This window comes from Ciona robusta, chromosome 3, assembly GCF_009617815.1.
Source record: "Ciona robusta chromosome 3, ASM961781v2".
Taxonomy (NCBI): Eukaryota; Metazoa; Chordata; class Ascidiacea; order Phlebobranchia; family Cionidae; genus Ciona; species Ciona robusta.
The window spans coordinates 7,272,820-7,291,804 of NC_143237.1; the positions used below are offsets into that span (position 1 = coordinate 7,272,820).

The following is an 18,985-nucleotide window of genomic DNA, read 5'->3' on the forward strand; positions in this document are numbered from 1 at the left end:
TATATTTATGGCAGTCTATGCTACCTCAAAATCTCCTGCATTTTTGGTAATTCTGGTGTAAAATGAGATTCTATCAGTTTAAAACAGTCAGGGGGTAACTAAAAAGTGTTATGCAACATCAAGAGCCATAAGCCGTACTTTTCATGTTAATTTGATGGCGATGCGGTATAATTTAGTCGTGAGATTAATGTTGTGCATTCAGATATATTAAGTTTACGTAGTTTAAAGATTAATGACGTCGCTATCACGAGGGTGCACCTTAACTTTATAGGTTATTACGTCACAAAGTTACGAAAATTAAGAGGGAAATAGTAAAATGTGTTCGAGTTACTGTGTTCAGAAAGCTGCGTATATAACTGAATATACAAAGTAACAGTTAGGTTTGGCTCGTTTAGTTTAGTACACAAGCATTATAACCGTACGCATGCACAACGTAACGTAAAAATTGCCAAATATAAAGATGGACAGTACGTTTTTTCAGCACATACTAATAGGGATTGCTGTACTGTTTAATAATGGAAACTTTGGAAGGTCGTTTAGCAGCGTTTCGTGCTTCCATTGAATGTACGGTTTGTACTTTACTTTTTAAATCGCCATTTCGTCAAGTATACAAAATTAATCTGTGTACAATGTAAATTGCTCAAAAACCGTAACTGCAGCTAAACCTGCAGAATTTCAATGTGTTGTATAGTCAATATTGCGACTGCATGTATAAGGTACATGCGCAATGCTAACCAGTTTTCAATTTGTCAAACACGTTTTCCTTGCAGATGTGACGAAATCGCTTGAGGTGGATCGTCTTTCAGATGAAGAAACATTACGTAGCGTAACATCAATTTCCGAAGTTCTAAATTCGAACTGGATTTCACGAGTTGCTGATACGACTGGCTCGCCTACTGGTTCCTGTGTCACTATGGAGCAGCGATTTAAACTTAAAATGTTTGCTAAACAGGTGCGTAACGTTAATGTCAATTCGCATTTGAAGTGGAGGTACGACAGTGGGCTAATTTAATGGGTTTTCCGTACGTACCTTGGTTTTTCGTAAAACGTTACTAATTAGCCGTAATGGGATTGCATCCCGCACCACTGTATACTATTTAACCGGCTCCGAACAATGTTTTCACTGCCTCTGGTCCAAAAATCACTGGATATAAGTCGTTGCCCAAATTACATTCATTCACTATACAAAATTGTAAGTTTAGCTTGAAGAGGTGGCGATCTCTTTGTGGAATGTGACTGTTGGTAAACAAACTCTTGGGTCAATCAAAGATACGACCGCTGCTGTATTGCGCCAAATATGCTACGACCTTATCGTTTGTCCGCTATGTCTACCTGGAGATTTAAATGACCCTGCGAATAACCCGTATATGCATCGGCGTATTATGGTGAGTGTTAATACCAGTTGAACAAGTTAGTGCATTTATTAATAGTTAAACCCATTTCTGATAACCTTTACAATTACATGTAAATGCACACAGTTAGCTATTCGGTAATGAACCAGTTCTGAACTATAAATTTTCCGGTGTGCGACCCCTAAAAGTTAGAACCTCGCCTAAACAAATTAGAATATGTTTTGCATAGTCCGACTGTCCAGTTCAAACAATTAAGCTCTGATATGTGAGTCAAAATTTTACCATCCCGTATCCGTATACGATATTTGCCTTGTTTCTATAAAGTAGGGTGGGGAAAACGGGACACCTTTAGAAAATAATTTTCAAATATCCTGATCGTGTTTTAAACAATTGGAAGTATTAAGGAAACGGTTCGATAATTCGTTGAATTTTCTTTGTTTATTACTAAATGGGACGAGAAAATAGAATGAAAAGGTGTCCCATCTTTCCCACCTTACTATACCGTAACCTTACAAGATGGCGGCAAAAGTGGGTAAAACTTGGCTCGACCTTGAGGAGTTTGTTAAATCCAGCAACTTGTTGACTTGCGCTAAAACTGACATCGACACACTGATGACAAGTGTCAAGGCATCCGGTGAGTGAGAACAGGTTTCTGAATCAAAACATTATTAAGCTTGCGTGCCAATGATACGGTCTTAAAGGCTTAAGGTTAATTTTTCCAACCCAGTGCCAGTGGTACGTTACCGGTTGTTTAAATTGTCATCCGCACATTAAAATTTGATAAAGTGATTAAAAATAGGAAATTACTCACCAATAACGTTACCCAAAACCCCATGCAACGTTACATACATAGTAATTCGTATGAGTAAGCATGTGGATAAATATGTTCATTCATAAAAAGCGTGTGTGATGCGTTAGCTGCGTATCTTGCGTACCCAGCTGTTTCATGTTAGTTGACCTTCTTGATATACTCTTATCCCGTCTGTCCTTGGTATTACGTGGGGTAGGAGGCTCCCTGGGTGTAGAGGGGGTCGGTGGGGGTGATTTAACGAGGGTCTTATTTAACAGTGATGACGCCTCCCGTACTGTAAATTATAAATAGTAACTGTAAACTTATTGGACTCTGGAAGTGACCTATATTATATAAATGACATTACTTGTCATCACTTCACATAAACATCGCTTACTGATACTGTATGCGGTTACTGTCATGTATAAAGTACTGTGGGGTAAGATGGTTGCCATTGGCAATGGAAAATATTATCCTATGTTTGACATATTTTAGTTCCTAATCGTGAAGTCGTAAGGTTGCGGTTATATTATTCCGTAAATATTGCTTGTTTACTACTAAATTGGACGATAAAAAAGGAATAAATTTCATGCACCATCTTACCCCAACCCACTATAACTATTGTAGCAGTCCAACGAATCAATTAAAAAAATATAATAATTTTATTTGTTTCATCGGTTACGGTACCCAAGATTTAGAAATACTTTAGACAAAAAGCCAATAGCGACGAAACAACAGTTGTAATCGAAATTCATATGGCGCTATCCGTCTACACATCATGCACTTAATAACGTGTCGATATAATTTAAATCGACAGCTGATGACAAGAAGCAGGACATCACGTCTCTTAACAAGCAGCTAATGCGGGTTTATTGTGACATGGCTGTTGCGGTAAGTGTAAATATATATTGGTCATCTTATTTTTACCTTACGTTTTGACATTGACATTGTTTTCTCTATTTTCTTTTTTTCTTCGTTACCGGTATATTTTAAACAACACGCTGTGTAGTAGTACTGTGGGGTAAGATGGGACATCTTTATCACATAAAACGAAATATCCTGATCGCGTTTTTAACAAAACAACGGCCTATGCGATTCGTGGAGTAACGGTTTTATAATTCTTTGAATGATCTTTATTTACTACCAAATGGGATGGGAAATTATAATAAAAAAGTGTCCCATCTTCCCCACTTTATTAATACGGCTTATAAATTTAGACAGCTGTCATTTTGATTTGGTTTTCCGTATCTTTATTATACGTTAATCCTAAGGTTATACGGTTATATTATATAGTTCTGCAAACATTCTTAAATACTAAAAGCGGAAATTATATAATTATAGAATCTCAAAATGTACAGTTAAAAACAAAAAACCCTTTATCCTAAGATTCCCAACCAATAACCGCAATATACATTTAAGTTCATCCCATTTAAACTCAGGCATCGGGTGCAAAAGACCACACGCGGGCGTTTGAGGTTCTAACCTCGGCTGCCAACATGGATCTAGCATCTGGGGAAGGCGTGTACGACAGAGAGTTTGACCGTGTATCGGCCACAGCGTATAACCTCGGTCTTGCCGCTACCAATGAAAGGCAGCTCGATACCGCTATCAAGTGGTTGACACTCAGTTTCGAAGCGGGAAAACGGAAAGTGAAAATTGAAAAGAAAAATATGGTGAGAAATTTATTTTAATCTCCTGCTGTTTTTATAGAAGGAATGATTTTTTTGCAGTTTTAATATCACCAAAATGTAAAATAAGCAACTCCAAACTTTATCTTTTTACTAGGCCCGAATACGTATATAGTATAGGGTGAGGGAGTACGGGATACGGTTTATAATTGTTTGAATGTTTTTTATTTACTATCAAAGGAGACGAGAAAATAGAACAAAAAAGTGACATATCTTCTCCCACCCTACTATATAATATCTTTTTTTAAGAAATGTCTTAAAAATTTCTAGCTTTTTACCATCACTAAAATGTAAAACTACAAAATTCAAAACTGTAAATCTCTTAGGCTTTGACTCTCCGCTTGCTGGCGCACGTGTACAGCGAAACGGGGGAAAAGGAAAACTTGGAGAAATCTCTAAATGCAGTTGATCTCGCCCATTCATATCATGCTCATCCAGCAGGGATACATTTAAGGTAAACATGAAATACCATCTATGTGCTATGGTATTCGTTATTCACATATGTGGTGACTCATAAGCGAGTACGAGGTGTATAAGACAGAATACTCGTGTTTTAGTAAGTTGGGGCAAGACGGGACACCTTTAGCGCATAATATCCAAGTATCTTTATCGTGTTTTAAAGTTTAAACAATTACCAACGCTCAATGGGAGTCATGAAGATACGATTTATAATTCTTTGTATGTTCTTTGTTTACTACCAATGTTATAATGTTATATATAGGAATTTTAAAAGGGGAAAGACTAAAGCGATTTAAAATAAACGACAAAATATGAAACAATAAATTTTTACCGTTCTTTATTATTTTTGTAAAATTAAAACAACCAAAATAATTACGGACATAAACTCTTTCTCGTCCCCTTTGATAGTAAACTAAAGAATTGTAAAACTATATTCTCTCACGACTACTATAGACTGTTGTTAATTGTTTAAAACACGATCAGAGTGTTTGAATATTATGTGCTAAAGGTTTCCCATCTTACCCAACGGCCCACAGTATTATATACCATTAAAAATTGCTTTACAGTACCGCGTAGTTCAGTTTATGTACACGTATGGATTGCTCATTAGTTCATTACTGTAAATTTCGCCATCATGTATAATGTCTACTTAGCAATTCAGCGTGTGTATGTATAAGATACCCCATGTCATGTAATTCGAACCTTGTTTACGCTCGGTGTGTCGCTCACAAATTGTACCATCGTCTTCTTTTTGTTCCCGCCTATTGTTTCGTCACAATCCACACCCTATGTGACGTCACATTTACGTCACACTTTATTGTTATAAGGAGGTTTAGAATATTTGACTCTGATCAGAAGCTTGGGTGACGCTGCTCCATATATTTCGTTTATTTAACAGCTTGTTTTGACAAAAGATTTTCAATATGGCCACCTTTTTATCAATTAAGAAATGCAGACAGAGACAGACTCTCAAAACTGCCTCAAAGGGCAATAAAAAAAAAAAACAATTTTAAATCAATTTTTACCCAACACACGAAAAATATTTTTTTAGTTCTTGCTATAAAACATAGTTCTTGCTATAAAACACGCGATTTAGTAGGTTGGGGTAAGATGAGCCATAAGCATTACTGATATAAATTACGCCGCAGCTCAGTGTTGCCCAAATTTTATTTGTGTATCCGGCTATATCCGCGTTTTTTTTTGTTTCTTATTGTAATAGGTTTTCAAGTATGTTATTAGCGAACCACCTGCACCTGCTTCACATACCACAATGGACATGACTGTGATAAATTAGTTCCAGGGCAAGGGCAAGTCTAGAAACGCCTATTAATCCAAATCTGCTGTAGTATCTCACACGAGGCTCTTTAACATCGTTATTGCCATTTTCTAAGGGTAACCGCTTACTTATATGCATAATACTTTATTTACATTCATTCATTCAATATACTGCGAAGTTATAGAAATTTAACAATTAGCATCGTGTTTTTAACAGTAAACGGCGCTGTTTTGGTTGTGAGAATGCGATTATATTAGTATGTTAATATCCTGTATTAACAACTAGCAAATAGGACGATAAAAAAAGAAAGTAAACATGTACCATTTTACCCCAACTATAACAACTATATGTTTGTTGTCTCCTCCCTTTTGTCCCGCCTATGTTTTGGCGCGGTTAATAGAACAATGCTCTAGCGGAAAATGTAAACAAAGTATTGACGTCGTAAGCCACGCGCGCGCGTCATTTAAACACGTCAAACTGTGTGGTTAAATGAACCTTAACACAAGGTATCAATACATATATGTAACTTAGATCAATAGTATATATCAATACCAATCCATATGATACCCTATGACGGCAGCAATACGTCCACGCTTTCTTGTTTTGACGAAAAATCAGCCCAAGGACTCCAGTCAAAACAAAGGATCACGTGACATGCTCTGATTGGCCGCCCTATTGTTGCCACACAACAGGTGCTGTGGGCTTGGTTATTATAGCGGGTGCCAGGTCGGAATCGAATCATTCCGTGTTTATTTTGACCGAAGAACGAACATCCATTTAGAAAGTCGAAAATTTTCGCCTTTCGATAAACGATTAACGTTTTGAAATTTTTTCTGGAAACTTTTCGTTCGAAAATTCTAAAAACAGGAAACTTCTCGATAATTGAAAAAAGTCGATAAGGGACTCAAGTTTTGTGAAGTATTTCTCGTCGTCGCTGAAGATTATTTAGGGTTCAGTTCAGTATATTTTATATTATCGCCGGTCAAAACCTACGTAGCAAAGCAGATGGTTGTTGGTGTCATTGCCATGGACAGTACTTCAGTCAATCCGGTGCAAAAACAAAGCAATCCTGTTGCAATTCCAGACTCGAACAAAGTAAGAAAACCAACATTTGTGGCTTTTTAGCATTATTATTCGGCGTGTTTCCGATTTTTTTGTATTAAAAAAAATGTAGCAATAATTTTTGACGTGTTTTTAAAGTTCTATTTTTTTGCAGAATGATTCGAACGTTAATGTTAGTCCGCCACAAAAACCAATCAACAAACAAATGCAGAAATTTCTGGAAGAAGAATCTCGAATCCAGGGTAATGTTACGTCACAAAAAGATGGTAGCCACACCCCAGACACACCGTCCAGCGACGAAGAACAATTCCGGTTACCGGACGGTTCGCCAACTTTCACGAGCGTCATGCACGAGCTGCATGTAAGACTTACAGACATTGAACTAGAAGAACCGAAAACACCAATTTCCCCGCTTGCTCTTAACAGCGAAAGCTCGAACGGCGCGAAAAACGAGCCATCTTCCCCAAAATTCCTTCTTTCCCCAAGCGCTCCTAGAAAACGTATCACCAGCGCTTCGACCACAGCGTCTTGCGGCCGTTCTAGGTCCATGTCATGGAACGCACGCAACAAATTAGCTGCAGAGCGCCGAAAAGCAATGCTGAAGCCCCCACCCCGCAGCGACAGTCACCCCACTAGTCCTTGTTCAAGCCCTTTAATTAACAGAAAAGCCATGCGGTCTAGAACGCAACCAAACACGCCAAAGCTAGCCCACATATCTCCCAAGTACAGATTCCCGAACGAAGTGATCTCAGTTTCCCACGACGACTTGGTGCGCGAGCAGGAACGCGAGCGATATCTAGCGGATGGCTTTCACGAGGCAAAATCGATTTTTGACACTGCGGTTTATAGTCGGTTCGGCGTCTCACCAGAATAAATGAGCCAAAGCACTTAACTAGTATGAGCGGATCACATGTACTAGATTGGAGAGCATCTTGAACTCCAAACGACCAATATAAACGTGCATTACGTTATAGTTATACCAACATCTATATATTTTCATTTCTTCCGTTGTTTCTTTTATTTTATTCGTTCTGTTTGTTATTGCGTTTGTGTCTTAACTTCGAAAATAAAACAACAATGTAAAAAAGGTTTTTTTTTATTACGTTTGTGATGAAAGACTACCTTAGTAAATGGGTATATAATTTTTTTATATATAGTACTATGGGGGAAGGCAGAACACCTTTAGCTTATAAAATCTAAATATCCGGATTGTGTTTTAAACAATTAACAATGGTCTATAGGAGTCGTTAAGATACGGTTTTATAATTTTTTGAATGTTTTATATTTACTACCAAATAGAACGAGAAAATACAGCGAAAAGCTGTCCCATCTTACCCCAACCTACTATATATTTCCAGTGTACATATATAATTTCTAGGCGAGAAAACGGTGTATGTATACTGTTTTTGGCCTAATATATAAATAGTTGCATTATAAATGTTTATAGAAACTGGTGTTTATTTCAATACTTCAGGCACGTTTCCGCTGTACGAGGTGTATGAAACAGAACACCCGAGTTATAACGACTGCAAATATAAACAAGTTAGTTTTATGTTTTATTATTACCAGGCTCAAAATCATGTCGAAAAATCGGGCCCTCCCCGACTGTGACGTCAGAAAGGTTATGGAAGAACTGTTACGTCACAGTGACCTTGAAATGGAGGTGGGACTCAACGCTTGTGCGATTCTCAATACAAACGGCAGGTGACGTCATACACGTAAAATCTTAACCGTTTGCATAACAATCTCATTTTACGTGGGTGAGGTCCTATAGTGTGACACGCCATGGGAGCTGTAGTTTGGTCCAGAGTTGGCTCATTACCCCAAATTAACACTTCTTTCTCCTCTTAAATGCAATTTAGATTTTTTTAAAGAATTTTACCAAATCTTAATTTCGGTTAATTTGTGTTTTTATTTACGCTAAATATTAAAGTCTGTTCTTACGTTCAAGACTAATAGTTTTACTCACGGGTGTTCCCCTGGTTAAAAAGCACCGATTCAAAAACCGCATAAATCAATGACACAAAACAACGTCTTAAATTCAAATGTGTATTTTCCCCTTTATGTCTATATAGAAAGTTTTAGCTGACATAATGGTATTTGTTATAATGGTAACAGGTTCAAGGCTCGTTGCTACTATCATTATGAGCGTATGTGACCTTGGGCAAGCCACTTAACGGCAATTGCTCCAACCCAGTGGTCACTAATGAGTTGTCCAAATTATTAGCAATGCATAAAAATCCCCCCAAAAAATACTCACAAAGTAAAATACATGGTAACTTGTAGGCCGACACGAGGTGTATGAATACCCGTGTTATAACAAATGTATTTTTTCGGCCACGGGACAATAAATCAAGTTACATTCATTTATTCAGGTACGAACTTTGTGACCAAGGGTTAAAGGAGCTTCTATCCCGGTTTAACGGTTCAAGGCAAGTTGGGAAAATTCACGTCCAGCAACTGCAAGCTGCAGTGCAAAGGTTACCACCTCAAGACGCATTGGATTATACACAGACGTTCTTGACAGGTGAGAAGTGGAGTAATGAAATTTTCGGTGAAGGATTCTCCTGTACAGATTAAGTTGGTGGAAAGTGCTTAGGTGTTAAATGGTTATATGGGTTATTATTTAGGGGTTAGTGGTTATATGAGTTAGTAATTAGGGGTTAGTGGTTATATGAGTTAGTGATTAGGTGTTAGTGGTTATATGGGTTATTATTTGGGGGTTAGTGGTTATATGAGTTAGTAATTAGGGGTTAGTGGTTATATGGGTTAGTGATTAGGGGTTAGTGGTTATATGGGTTAGTGGTTTTATAGGTTAGTGATTAGGGGTTAGTGGTTATATGGGTTAGTGGTTATATGGGTTAGTGGTTATATGGGTTAGTGATTAGGGGTTAGTGGTTATATGAGTTAGTAATTAGGGGTTAGTGGTTATATGGGTTAGTGGTTATATGGGTTAGTGGTTATATGAGTTGGTAATTAGGGGTTAGTGGTTATATAGGTTAGTGATTAGGGATTAATGGGTATATCAGTTAATTGTTACGGGCTAGTGGATAACCTGAGGGGGGATTCTTCACTAGCAACAAATTTTGTTATAGGATAATGGATTTTTGTTAAGAATTCTTATTTCATGTCAGGATAAAATGTAATTTATGCACAAGTAGTTCATATTTTAGATTTATCTAATGAGTTAACTAGTCTTGGTATAGTGACTAAACTTAATAGGTTGGCAGTACATACTTACTTTGTTTTTAATACACATTACAATGCTTATTTACGCATAAAAATACCAATTTTTTGTTATTTTAACAGGGTGTTCTTTATATTGTGTACAAAGAGACAGTTATAAAAAACTAAAAAATAAAATGATTGCACTTTTTTTAAATTTAAAATTTATTGATGTTCATCCATGAAAATACATACAGTAAACAAAAAATATAAAAGACTGATTATTTTTAGATCCGAAAATTGCTGATTCACTGGATAGCGATGCAGAGAAAAATATTCAACTCCTGCTGTGGGAACAAGCAGCTAAATCTAATGACGCAGGTTAGATTAGTGGTTATTTTCCTGGGTTGATAATGATTTTCGTAGCGTGTTTAGGGCATGTGTCATACTTGGTGTGGCAGGCATTGGGTTTGTAGACTCCATTTAAAAATATATATTAGGGTTGGGGAAGAAGGGACTTGAGCATGTAATGTCCAAATATCTTGATTGTGTTTTAACAATGGTTTATGGCAGTCATGAAGACACTATGTTATAATTCTTTAAATGTTCTTTGTTTACTACCCAAAGCAATTCCATTTCGTACACCTCGTGCAAGCTTACGAGTTATCACGTATGTTACTTTGTTGGTGATTACTTTTTCTGTAGGTGATTATTTTTTTCTGGATTTTTTCACTTTTTTTATGTGTATGTTTACTCATAGGTGAGTTTGATCAGTGTCTCTCCTGGTACGATCATTCTCTCCTCCTCTTCAAGAGAGGGAGGAGCATAGAGGAGGTGAGGAAGGATCGGGAGAGATCCGGGAACCTCGGGAGGTTGCAGAGGAACAGAGCATCCTGTCTTCTTAATAGGGGAAGATTAGTTGAGGTGAGAGAAGATTAAGTTAATCAGAAAATTATCACTTTTAAAGAATGTAACTTACTTTATCCTCAAGTAGCCGGAAAATGAGAGTCGATATAACACTGGTGTTTGTTCCACACCCCCCGTGCGAGCTTAAGAGTTATAGTAGGGTGGGGGAAGATGGGACACATTTTCATTCTTTTTTCCCATCCCATTAGGTAGTAAACAAAGAACATTCAAAGAATTATAAAATCGTATCCTCACGACTCCTATAGACCGTAGTCTTTGTTTAATTAAAACACAATCTGGATATTTAGATATAAAGTACTAAAGGTGTCCCAAGTTTCCTCACCATACTATGTGATGTTTTTTACTTTGTGGGTGATTTTTTTAGGGGATTTTATATGTATGGCTTATAATTTGGACAACCCATTAGTGACCACTGGGTTGAAGCAATTGCCGTTGATGTAAGTTTGGAAAAGGGTATTATTAAACAACTCATACATTTAAGTAACATTTGTATTAATATTTTTTAAGTTTGTTTTAACATGGCTAGTGGGTACCAGTTCAGAAACCCCTATCCTTGACCATTGAGTTGGAGCATTTATCATTAATTAATTGGCCCAACAACACAAACTATATAGGCAGTTTAAACACTGGCCGTTTCAAGCTGCTTATTTTAACCACTGAGCTAATGGTGTTTTGTTCATTTATATACAGGCAGAAGAAGCAGCAAAAATAGCTGTAGACATGGATTCAGAAAATCCATTTTCTATGTTCTGCTTGTTTAAAGTGAAGTTGTACCAAGGGCAAGAGAAAGAAGGTAATTTTTGTGTTGCATTAAACAAGCAAAGAAAATTGCCTAAACTGAGGGTAACGAATAGGTTTACAAATTTTTGTAATGCACAAAAGATAGAAAAAAATTAATAACACACAAACTGCCTAACAGTAAACGAGGGGACATATATATTTTGTTGCGCAACAAAAAGCACAAAGTGCATAAATGTATAGTTTTGAAACAAAAAGCACAAGGTACATAATATATATATAGCTATGCAACAAAAAGCACAAGGTACGTATAATATAGTTATGCAACAGAAAGCACAAAGTGCATATATGTATAGTTGAACAACAGAACATACATATTATATCTGAATCAATTGTCTTTTAATACTGGATTAAACAATAATTTAGATATATCAAGTAATTTTACTCTGTATAAAAAATATTTTTTGTAATATTTTTAAAAATAATTACAGTAAATAGGCCTATATTATTTTAATTTTTTTATATTATTTTTATTCAGCCATTAACGTCATCGAGCGATTAACAGCGACATCGAGTGGTAAAGAACACCTTCATGAGTTGATATGTTTAGCAGCACAACTTGCATTCGAGAAAAATCATCGTTCTGTAGCCATGGTGACTCTGCGTCACCTCGCAACTTCTGGCACAGATGATGTTGCGAGGCTTACGGCTTACAGGTATGTTGCATGTTATGAAAGAATGAATGAATGTAACTTACTTTATTCCCGCATGGCCGGAAAATGACAGTCGTTATCACGCGGGTTTAACACCTCAGGCCAGCTTACGAGTTACCATGTATGTTACTTTGTGGGTGATTTATTTTTTGAAGTATTTTTTTTTTTTGTGTATGCCTGATAATTTGGACAACCCATTAGTGACCACTGGGTTGGAGCAATTGCCGTTAAGTGTCTTGCCCAAGGACACATATGCCCACAATGATGGCAGCTAGATGCTAGGTGTAGCGATCACGCTTTTTTCGTCCAATTGAATGTAAATATGTTTTAACTGTAAGCGTGTTTTATAACTGTTGTTTTGTCGCTATAACCTGTCTTTTCTTATAAAATATTTCTAAATCTTCCCTACCATAATCATAGAGCCAAAAAAATTAAGTTATTATTATCATTTCTTGCTTAATTATAAATTCCTGCATTAAAGACTCATTTTGCCAACAAAATTCTGCAAGCTTTATGTTTCTACTTTTTCAGGTGTCTTATACGGCTTCACCTTGCTGCAGCTGAAGAAGCAAGAACGACAAAACCAGAAGAAAATTTGAATTCCCCCGATGAGACAGAAAAATCAAACCCTGTACTTGAGGGAGGAGATGAAAAGATGGAAATCGAAAAATCCTCGGACACTACAAGAAAAGATTTTATTGAAGGGGCAGTCAAGAATTTGGACTCAGCTTTTAAGGTTATTTTCTACTTTTATTTTTATAGGTGAGGTCCTTGTCAAGGACTTGGGATTTAGGCCAGATTGCCACAACACCCAGAAAACCCATTTTAAGACTTTCATGCAACCGTTTTTTTTTTTTTTTGTGATCTTTAGTTTGTAAATGAAAAAAATTGTTTTGAAGCACAATTGCGAAAATCTGGAGATTTACAGAAACAAAAAGTAGTTTTGGTAAAACAAGTTGTTAGACGCGTTGTTTGCATAAAAGGTGTGACCGTTACACTTTTATGGGAATGAATTTTGTTTTTAACTTTTTAAGTTTCGGAACACCTCGTAAAAATAACTTATTTTTTATGTATCAATTTCTCATGTAAAATACAAATTTAAAAATATTAATTTTGTTAAATTTTAATCACATTAGCGTTAGGCCAAAGTTGTAAATTTTTAACGCAAACTAATTTGTTAACCACATTCAAGTTAGCGCCACAAATCCTATCTAATATTTAAATTTCAGCTGCTGGAAAAGTTGCGCGAAAAATTGGACAGTTCTGATGATGCCATGAAAACAGATAGTGATGTTATCCCGTTGCCTGGAAACCCTCGAAAAGCCATTGGGTTGGAACAATTCACTAAAGAAGTTACGTGGTTCATGAAAATAGGTATGTATTTGTGGAAAATGGGTTGTCCAAATTATCAGCCACACATAAAAAAAATCCACACAAAAATTAGTCACCAACAAAGTAATATACTTGGTAACTCGTAAGCTGGCACGAGGTGTATGAAACAGAACACCTGTGTTGTAATTACTGTCGTTTTCCATTTTTTTAATGTTTTTTGTTTACTACCAAACAAAAAAATAGAATGAAAAGGGGTCACATCTTCGTCCACCCTACTATGTATTAATGACATAACTTTAAGAAGAATGAGCATGTAATATGAAGGTAATTTAAAAAACTTTTTATAGCATGGAATATGGCGTTACAAGCAAGAGACAATGCACACAGAATGAAAAGACTTTATCTGCTTTGCAAAAATGTAAGGTGACTTTGTAGTGATTTATTCTCTGAACTTGGTACTGTTTTAGTTTTAGCACTTCTTTTTTTTGACGATTCTGATTGCATCATAGTAGAATAAAACGAGAGCTACTAAATTTACAAAAGAAAAATTTGGTTTAACTTTTGATGTACATACTAGATGTGTTCCTAAACAAGACACTTAACAGCAATTTCTGCAGCCTAGTGGTCACTAATGGGTTGTCTAAATTGTAAGCCATATTAAATAAAAATCATACACAAAGTTAAAAAGTGTGGTAGTTTGTAAGCACACGAGGATAAAAAAATGTTGCCAATAATATGTGTACACTTGACTAAGACCTCACCCATCAAAAATTAAAAAAATATATTAATAAATCTTCCATGTTTTACATTCAGTTACTTTGTCTTACCGAGCCAGATGAATGTGCATTGCTTCGACAAATAACCTGTTTGCTCATGTGCGCTGCATGTGGTCTAACTATAGCAAGGGTCAATGACTCAATCGAAGCAATGGTAAAAATAATGTTAATTTTGTTTATTTATAAAAAAAAAAAATTTCTTTAAAAAATATTTTTTGGATAAATAAAATTTTCGGCATTTTTGGAAAAAAAAAATTATTTTAATTTTTTTTTTTTTACAAAAAATTAATTATTTTTGTATTTTAGATTACTGAGCTAGAAGAGGTGCTAAGCACTCTGATGGACTGTCGTGCAGTTTGCGAACATCTAGCTGTAATACATGGCACACAATTTCCTCAAAGTGATAACAAAAGTGCTTTATTACTGCTTTTGTATCATTTCGAAGCCCTGGCAAAAATTATTTCGGTTAAACGAGGAGACGAGAGGTCAAAAGACTTGGACCAAATTTTTGATGAGTTGCATTCGCTACCTCTGGCTGATGCAAAGACTTTTGAAACAATAGCAGGTAATGAACAAATGGCATAATAGTTGGCGCAAATGTTTCTAACCCAGAAGTTATAGGAATTCGTTGTTTTAAACCAGAGGTTCCCAACCTTTTTTACACCGTGGCCCTCTTTGAAAATTTAAAAAAGTTAGTAGCCGGTTTATTTTTTAAACTTTTTTAAAAAGTACGAAACACCATTTTGATTAAAAACTTTATTATACAGTAACCGTTAGTTAGAATGATAAAGTGCTGTATAGTGTTTTAGTGGGCTAAAAGATATTTTTTTCATCGCCCTATTGAAAATGGCTTATGGCCACTAGAGCACAATGTCATAGGAACCCCTGTTCTAAACTCTACCTGAATAATAATAAGCTGAATGTATGTAACTTGCTTTATCCTCGCGTGGCCAAAAAACAATAGTCGTTATCACACGGGTTTAACACCTCGTGCCAGCTTACAAGTTACCATGTATGTTACTTTGTAGATGATTATTTTTTGGGGGGTTTTTATTTTTTATGTATGAATGATAGTTTTGACAACCCATTAGTGACCACTGGGTTGGAGCAATTGCAGTAAAGTGTCTTGCCCAAGGACACATACGCCCACAATGGTAGCAGCCTCGAGCCATTTACCTCTGAACCCATTACCTCTGGGTTACAGGCGCGCTAACCACTTTGCCACGGCGCTGGACGAGCTAATCATACTTGTGTAGTTGTGTAATGTAGTCAAAACTCAACTACACAAAGTCACCCACAAAGTAACATAGCCTACATGGTAACTCGTAAGCTGGCACGAGGTGTTAAACCCGTGTAATAACGACTGTTGTTTTCCGGCCACGCGAGGATAAAGAAAGTTACATTAATTCAATTAACTATGTGACCTCCCCCATATTCTACAAGGCAGTAATTTATCGTTTCCGTAACACAGGGTTAGCAGTTGAACACCCAGCACACCATACTGAGTTATGCAAGCGTGGGCTGAAGGTGGCTATCAGTAAAATAGAGAAGTCAATTTCTACCATGGACACAGATGCTGAGAAAGAAGAAGCATTAAAGAAGCAAAGGTAAGACATAACAATATTCCACAATTAAACGAAATATATATTTTCTTTTGATTAGAATTTTAATATTTTTATTTTAATTTGTATTATTTGTAGGGTGTAGCGGTCACCAATTTTATCGAAAATATTTTTATTATTATTTAAAATCGTGTTTTAACAACTGTCGTTTTACTGTTACTACCCTTTTTCTCGCTCTTGTAAACTTTCCCGCTCTTCGTTATCGTGACGGAAAAGATAAAAAGAATTTCATACGTCCTAAAATACACTGTGATTTCATGTTTTGGGCAAAATATTATCTCACAAACACAAAAACTGATAAGTGGTCAAGTGGATTACTATTTTGGGTGCAAAAATACGATTTTTAATTGACACTTTTTCCCGCACTTTTTATCCATATTGTGTTTTAACAACTGTTGTTTTGTAGTTGGTTTTCTTCTTTCTTTAAGTAACATGCTATTCGCTTTCGTTTCTAAATAAAAAATTATGTTATACTATTGCAAAGAGAATTACAATAGTAAAAAAGAGTTCAAAGACATGCTTATGTTTTTTGCTAATAATATATTGTGTTTTTTTTTATAAAAAAAGTAGATTTTATTAATTTTTATTTGTTGTTTATACAATAAAAATTTTCTGTGTGTTTTACTATTTTTTTCTTGCTGTCCTAACACAGAAAAAAAAAAAACGTTGTTTTGCAGTTATGTCCAATCGAGTGTTATTTTCACAGTGGTTTGTACAGAATGTTGATTGACACTTGTTTAAAGCAATTTAGTGGATCTGACCCAACGAACAAAGAAGAAAGTTGGCAACTTATGAACGAAGCATATTTATTGGTCACAAAACATGGGAAAAAGGTAAAGTTATTTTTGGTATAATTAAAAAAATGCTAATTTGGTATTTTGTATTTCATTTTTATGTTGTTTTTGTCATGTGTTTTTTATCACATTTTTGTATTGTTTTTTTTATTTTATGTTTAAAACATAATTATTAGTAAAATAGAAAGCAGTTATTACTAAAAAAAATTTTTTTCGTAGGGCTTATGTTGAGATAAACATAAATAGAAAAATTAATGACTGCTATTAATTAAAACATATCTTCTTTTCTGTGCCACAAAACTATTCACTAATTACCAATTTAAAAAAAAAATGTTTCGGCATGTGTTGTATAAACTTGTGAAATACGAGCCCATGATTTTGGTGTGCAAAAATACAATCAAAATGTAAAAGTCAGCCTATAAAGTCTTAGGATATTTTATTAAGAAGCCATTTGTCATGTACTTGAATGAATGAATGAATGAATGTAACTTACTTTATCCTCGCGTGGCCGGAAAACGACAGTCGTTATCACACGGGTTTAACACCTCGTGCCAGCTTACGAGTTACCATGTATGTTACTTTGTGGGTAATTATTTTTTTATTGGATTTTTTCATTTTTTTTTATGTATGGCTGATAATTTGGACAACCCATTAGTGACCACTGGGTTGGAGCAATTGCCGTTAAGTGTCTTGCCCAAGGACACATACGCCCACAATGGTAGCAGCGACGAGCCTTGAACCCATTACCTAATGGTTACAGGCAGGCGCGCTAACCACTACGCCACGGCGCCGGACAACTTACACAAAGTTTTCTTCTAATTGCATGGTAGCTTGTTTAATTAAATTTTAATAACTAAATGTTAAATTTCTATACGTTATATGCAACATCCCCACTTTTAACTGTCACTTTTTTCCACAGTTTCCTTCCATATCGTGCTTTAACAAATGTTGTTTTAATGTGATTCCCTCTCTTTGTTCTTTATATGACATGATCTTCGCTATCAGTTTCATGATAAATAAAAATAATTTTATATTTATATAAATTTATTTTTAATTCGCTATCGTTTTCGAAGAAATAAATAAAAAATATAAAATGTTATAGAAGTTATTTTTATTTCGCAATTATTTTCAATAAAATATATAAATGTATGATATATTATATAAGTTAATTTTATTTTGCTAACATTTCCGAAGAGAGAAATAAAAATTATGTAAATTTATATAAGTAATTTTTATTTTGATTTCATTTCCGAGAAGATAAATAAAAATTATAAAATGTTATTCAAGTTATTTTTAATTTGCTATAGTTTTTGAAGAGATAAAAAAACTGCAATGTTATATAAAATTACATAAAAAGTATAACATGTTATCACTTATTTTTATTTCACAATCATTTTCGATAAGAGAAATAAAAACTATGTAATGTTATTTTAATCTGCAATCGCAAATCAAAAGATAAAAAACTAAATAAAAACTTTGTAACGTTATATAAGTAATTTTTATTTGACAGTATCCTGAAACAGAGGTTGTATGGTTGACTACAAGGGCTTGGAATGTTGGAGTAAACCTGTTTGTAGCCGACCATGTTGTGGAGGCCGAACATTGGTGTGCGTTTGCACTTCGTATAGTGGGCCAACTAGACGTATACAAAGAAAGTTACGAAAAACGGGTAAAACAGAGTTTTTGGGACAGTTTTTTTTGCATCACATTTTAACATTTCAGGAAAAAGTTCCAAACTGTAAATTTTGAGATTTAATTTTTTTTTTGTAAAATATTTATATAGTGTATCTTTTGCACCGTATAAATCTCAAATCACAAATAAAATCTCAGATTGCATGTCTAACTATATTAAAATGTATCATTGCTTGCCACCAAGAAATAAATTACTCAATTAAAAATTAAAATTCCAAATTTTTAATGACAATAAAATTTTGCAGATGAACAATATATACCAGGAGATAATTGAGAAAAAGGATTTAGTTTTATCTCGAAGATTGAAAAGAACAGTGGTGTGAAAGTTTCATTCATCTGAAGTTTTGACTGATGAGATGTTTTTGTTATTTGTTGTTGAATGTTTTACTTCGGAATAAAACAAATTGAACAAATGTTTTCAAAAAAATTCACTAAGAATTAGCTACATTTTTGGCCTAAACTGCCTTCGTTTTTAAACATTGTATATTTAATGGTAATTATTTCAACCCAGTGGTCACTCCTGAGTTGTCCGAATTATCAGCCAAACATAAAAAATCAAAAAAATTATTACCCATTAAGTACCTTGTAAGCTGGCACGA

The 18,985-nt window shown here is 35.0% G+C and overlaps 2 protein-coding genes across 3 annotated transcripts; both read left to right on the forward strand.

Moving 5' to 3' along the window:
- The first annotated feature begins 170 nt into the window (after positions 1-170).
- LOC149738728 (testis-expressed protein 11-like) lies at positions 171-18,797 on the forward strand. Of its 2 annotated transcripts, XM_089874327.1 has the most exons (22): positions 171-564; positions 771-952; positions 1,203-1,385; positions 1,869-1,986; positions 2,960-3,033; positions 3,582-3,815; positions 4,157-4,284; positions 8,197-8,331; positions 9,003-9,154; positions 10,084-10,173; positions 10,553-10,716; positions 11,410-11,512; positions 11,996-12,173; positions 12,702-12,906; positions 13,400-13,544; positions 13,850-13,920; positions 14,316-14,432; positions 14,585-14,843; positions 15,750-15,885; positions 16,607-16,733; positions 18,205-18,363; positions 18,632-18,797. In XM_089874327.1, exons 1-22 carry the CDS (start codon positions 516-518, stop codon positions 18,707-18,709), a joined length of 3,087 nt encoding a protein of 1,028 aa, XP_089730453.1. In that variant the 5' UTR covers positions 171-515; the 3' UTR covers positions 18,710-18,797. The 2 variants fall into 2 exon arrangements, with proteins under 2 accessions (XP_089730453.1, XP_089730454.1); XM_089874328.1 differs by having other exon boundaries at positions 171-952.
- Positions 4,315-7,719, forward strand: LOC149738729 (uncharacterized). Its single transcript, XM_089874409.1, has 2 exons — positions 4,315-6,660; positions 6,782-7,719. Exons 1-2 carry the CDS (start codon positions 6,571-6,573, stop codon positions 7,499-7,501), a joined length of 810 nt encoding a protein of 269 aa, XP_089730535.1. The 5' UTR covers positions 4,315-6,570; the 3' UTR covers positions 7,502-7,719.
- Positions 18,798-18,985: the final 188 nt, after the last annotated feature.

Bases quoted from the DNA above. Each gene is read 5' to 3' on its own strand.
- LOC149738728 (XM_089874327.1), top strand. From the start codon at position 516: ATGGAAACTTTGGAAGGTCGTTTAGCAGCGTTTCGTGCTTCCATTGAA. The intron at 4,285-8,196 runs GTAAACATGAAA...TATTATTACCAG, and splicing joins CCAGCAGGGATACATTTAAG to GCTCAAAATCATGTCGAAAA. The intron at 9,155-10,083 runs GTGAGAAGTGGA...GATTATTTTTAG, and splicing joins TACACAGACGTTCTTGACAG to ATCCGAAAATTGCTGATTCA.
- LOC149738729 (XM_089874409.1), top strand. From the start codon at position 6,571: ATGGTTGTTGGTGTCATTGCCATGGACAGTACTTCAGTCAATCCGGTG. The intron at 6,661-6,781 runs GTAAGAAAACCA...ATTTTTTTGCAG, and splicing joins CAATTCCAGACTCGAACAAA to AATGATTCGAACGTTAATGT.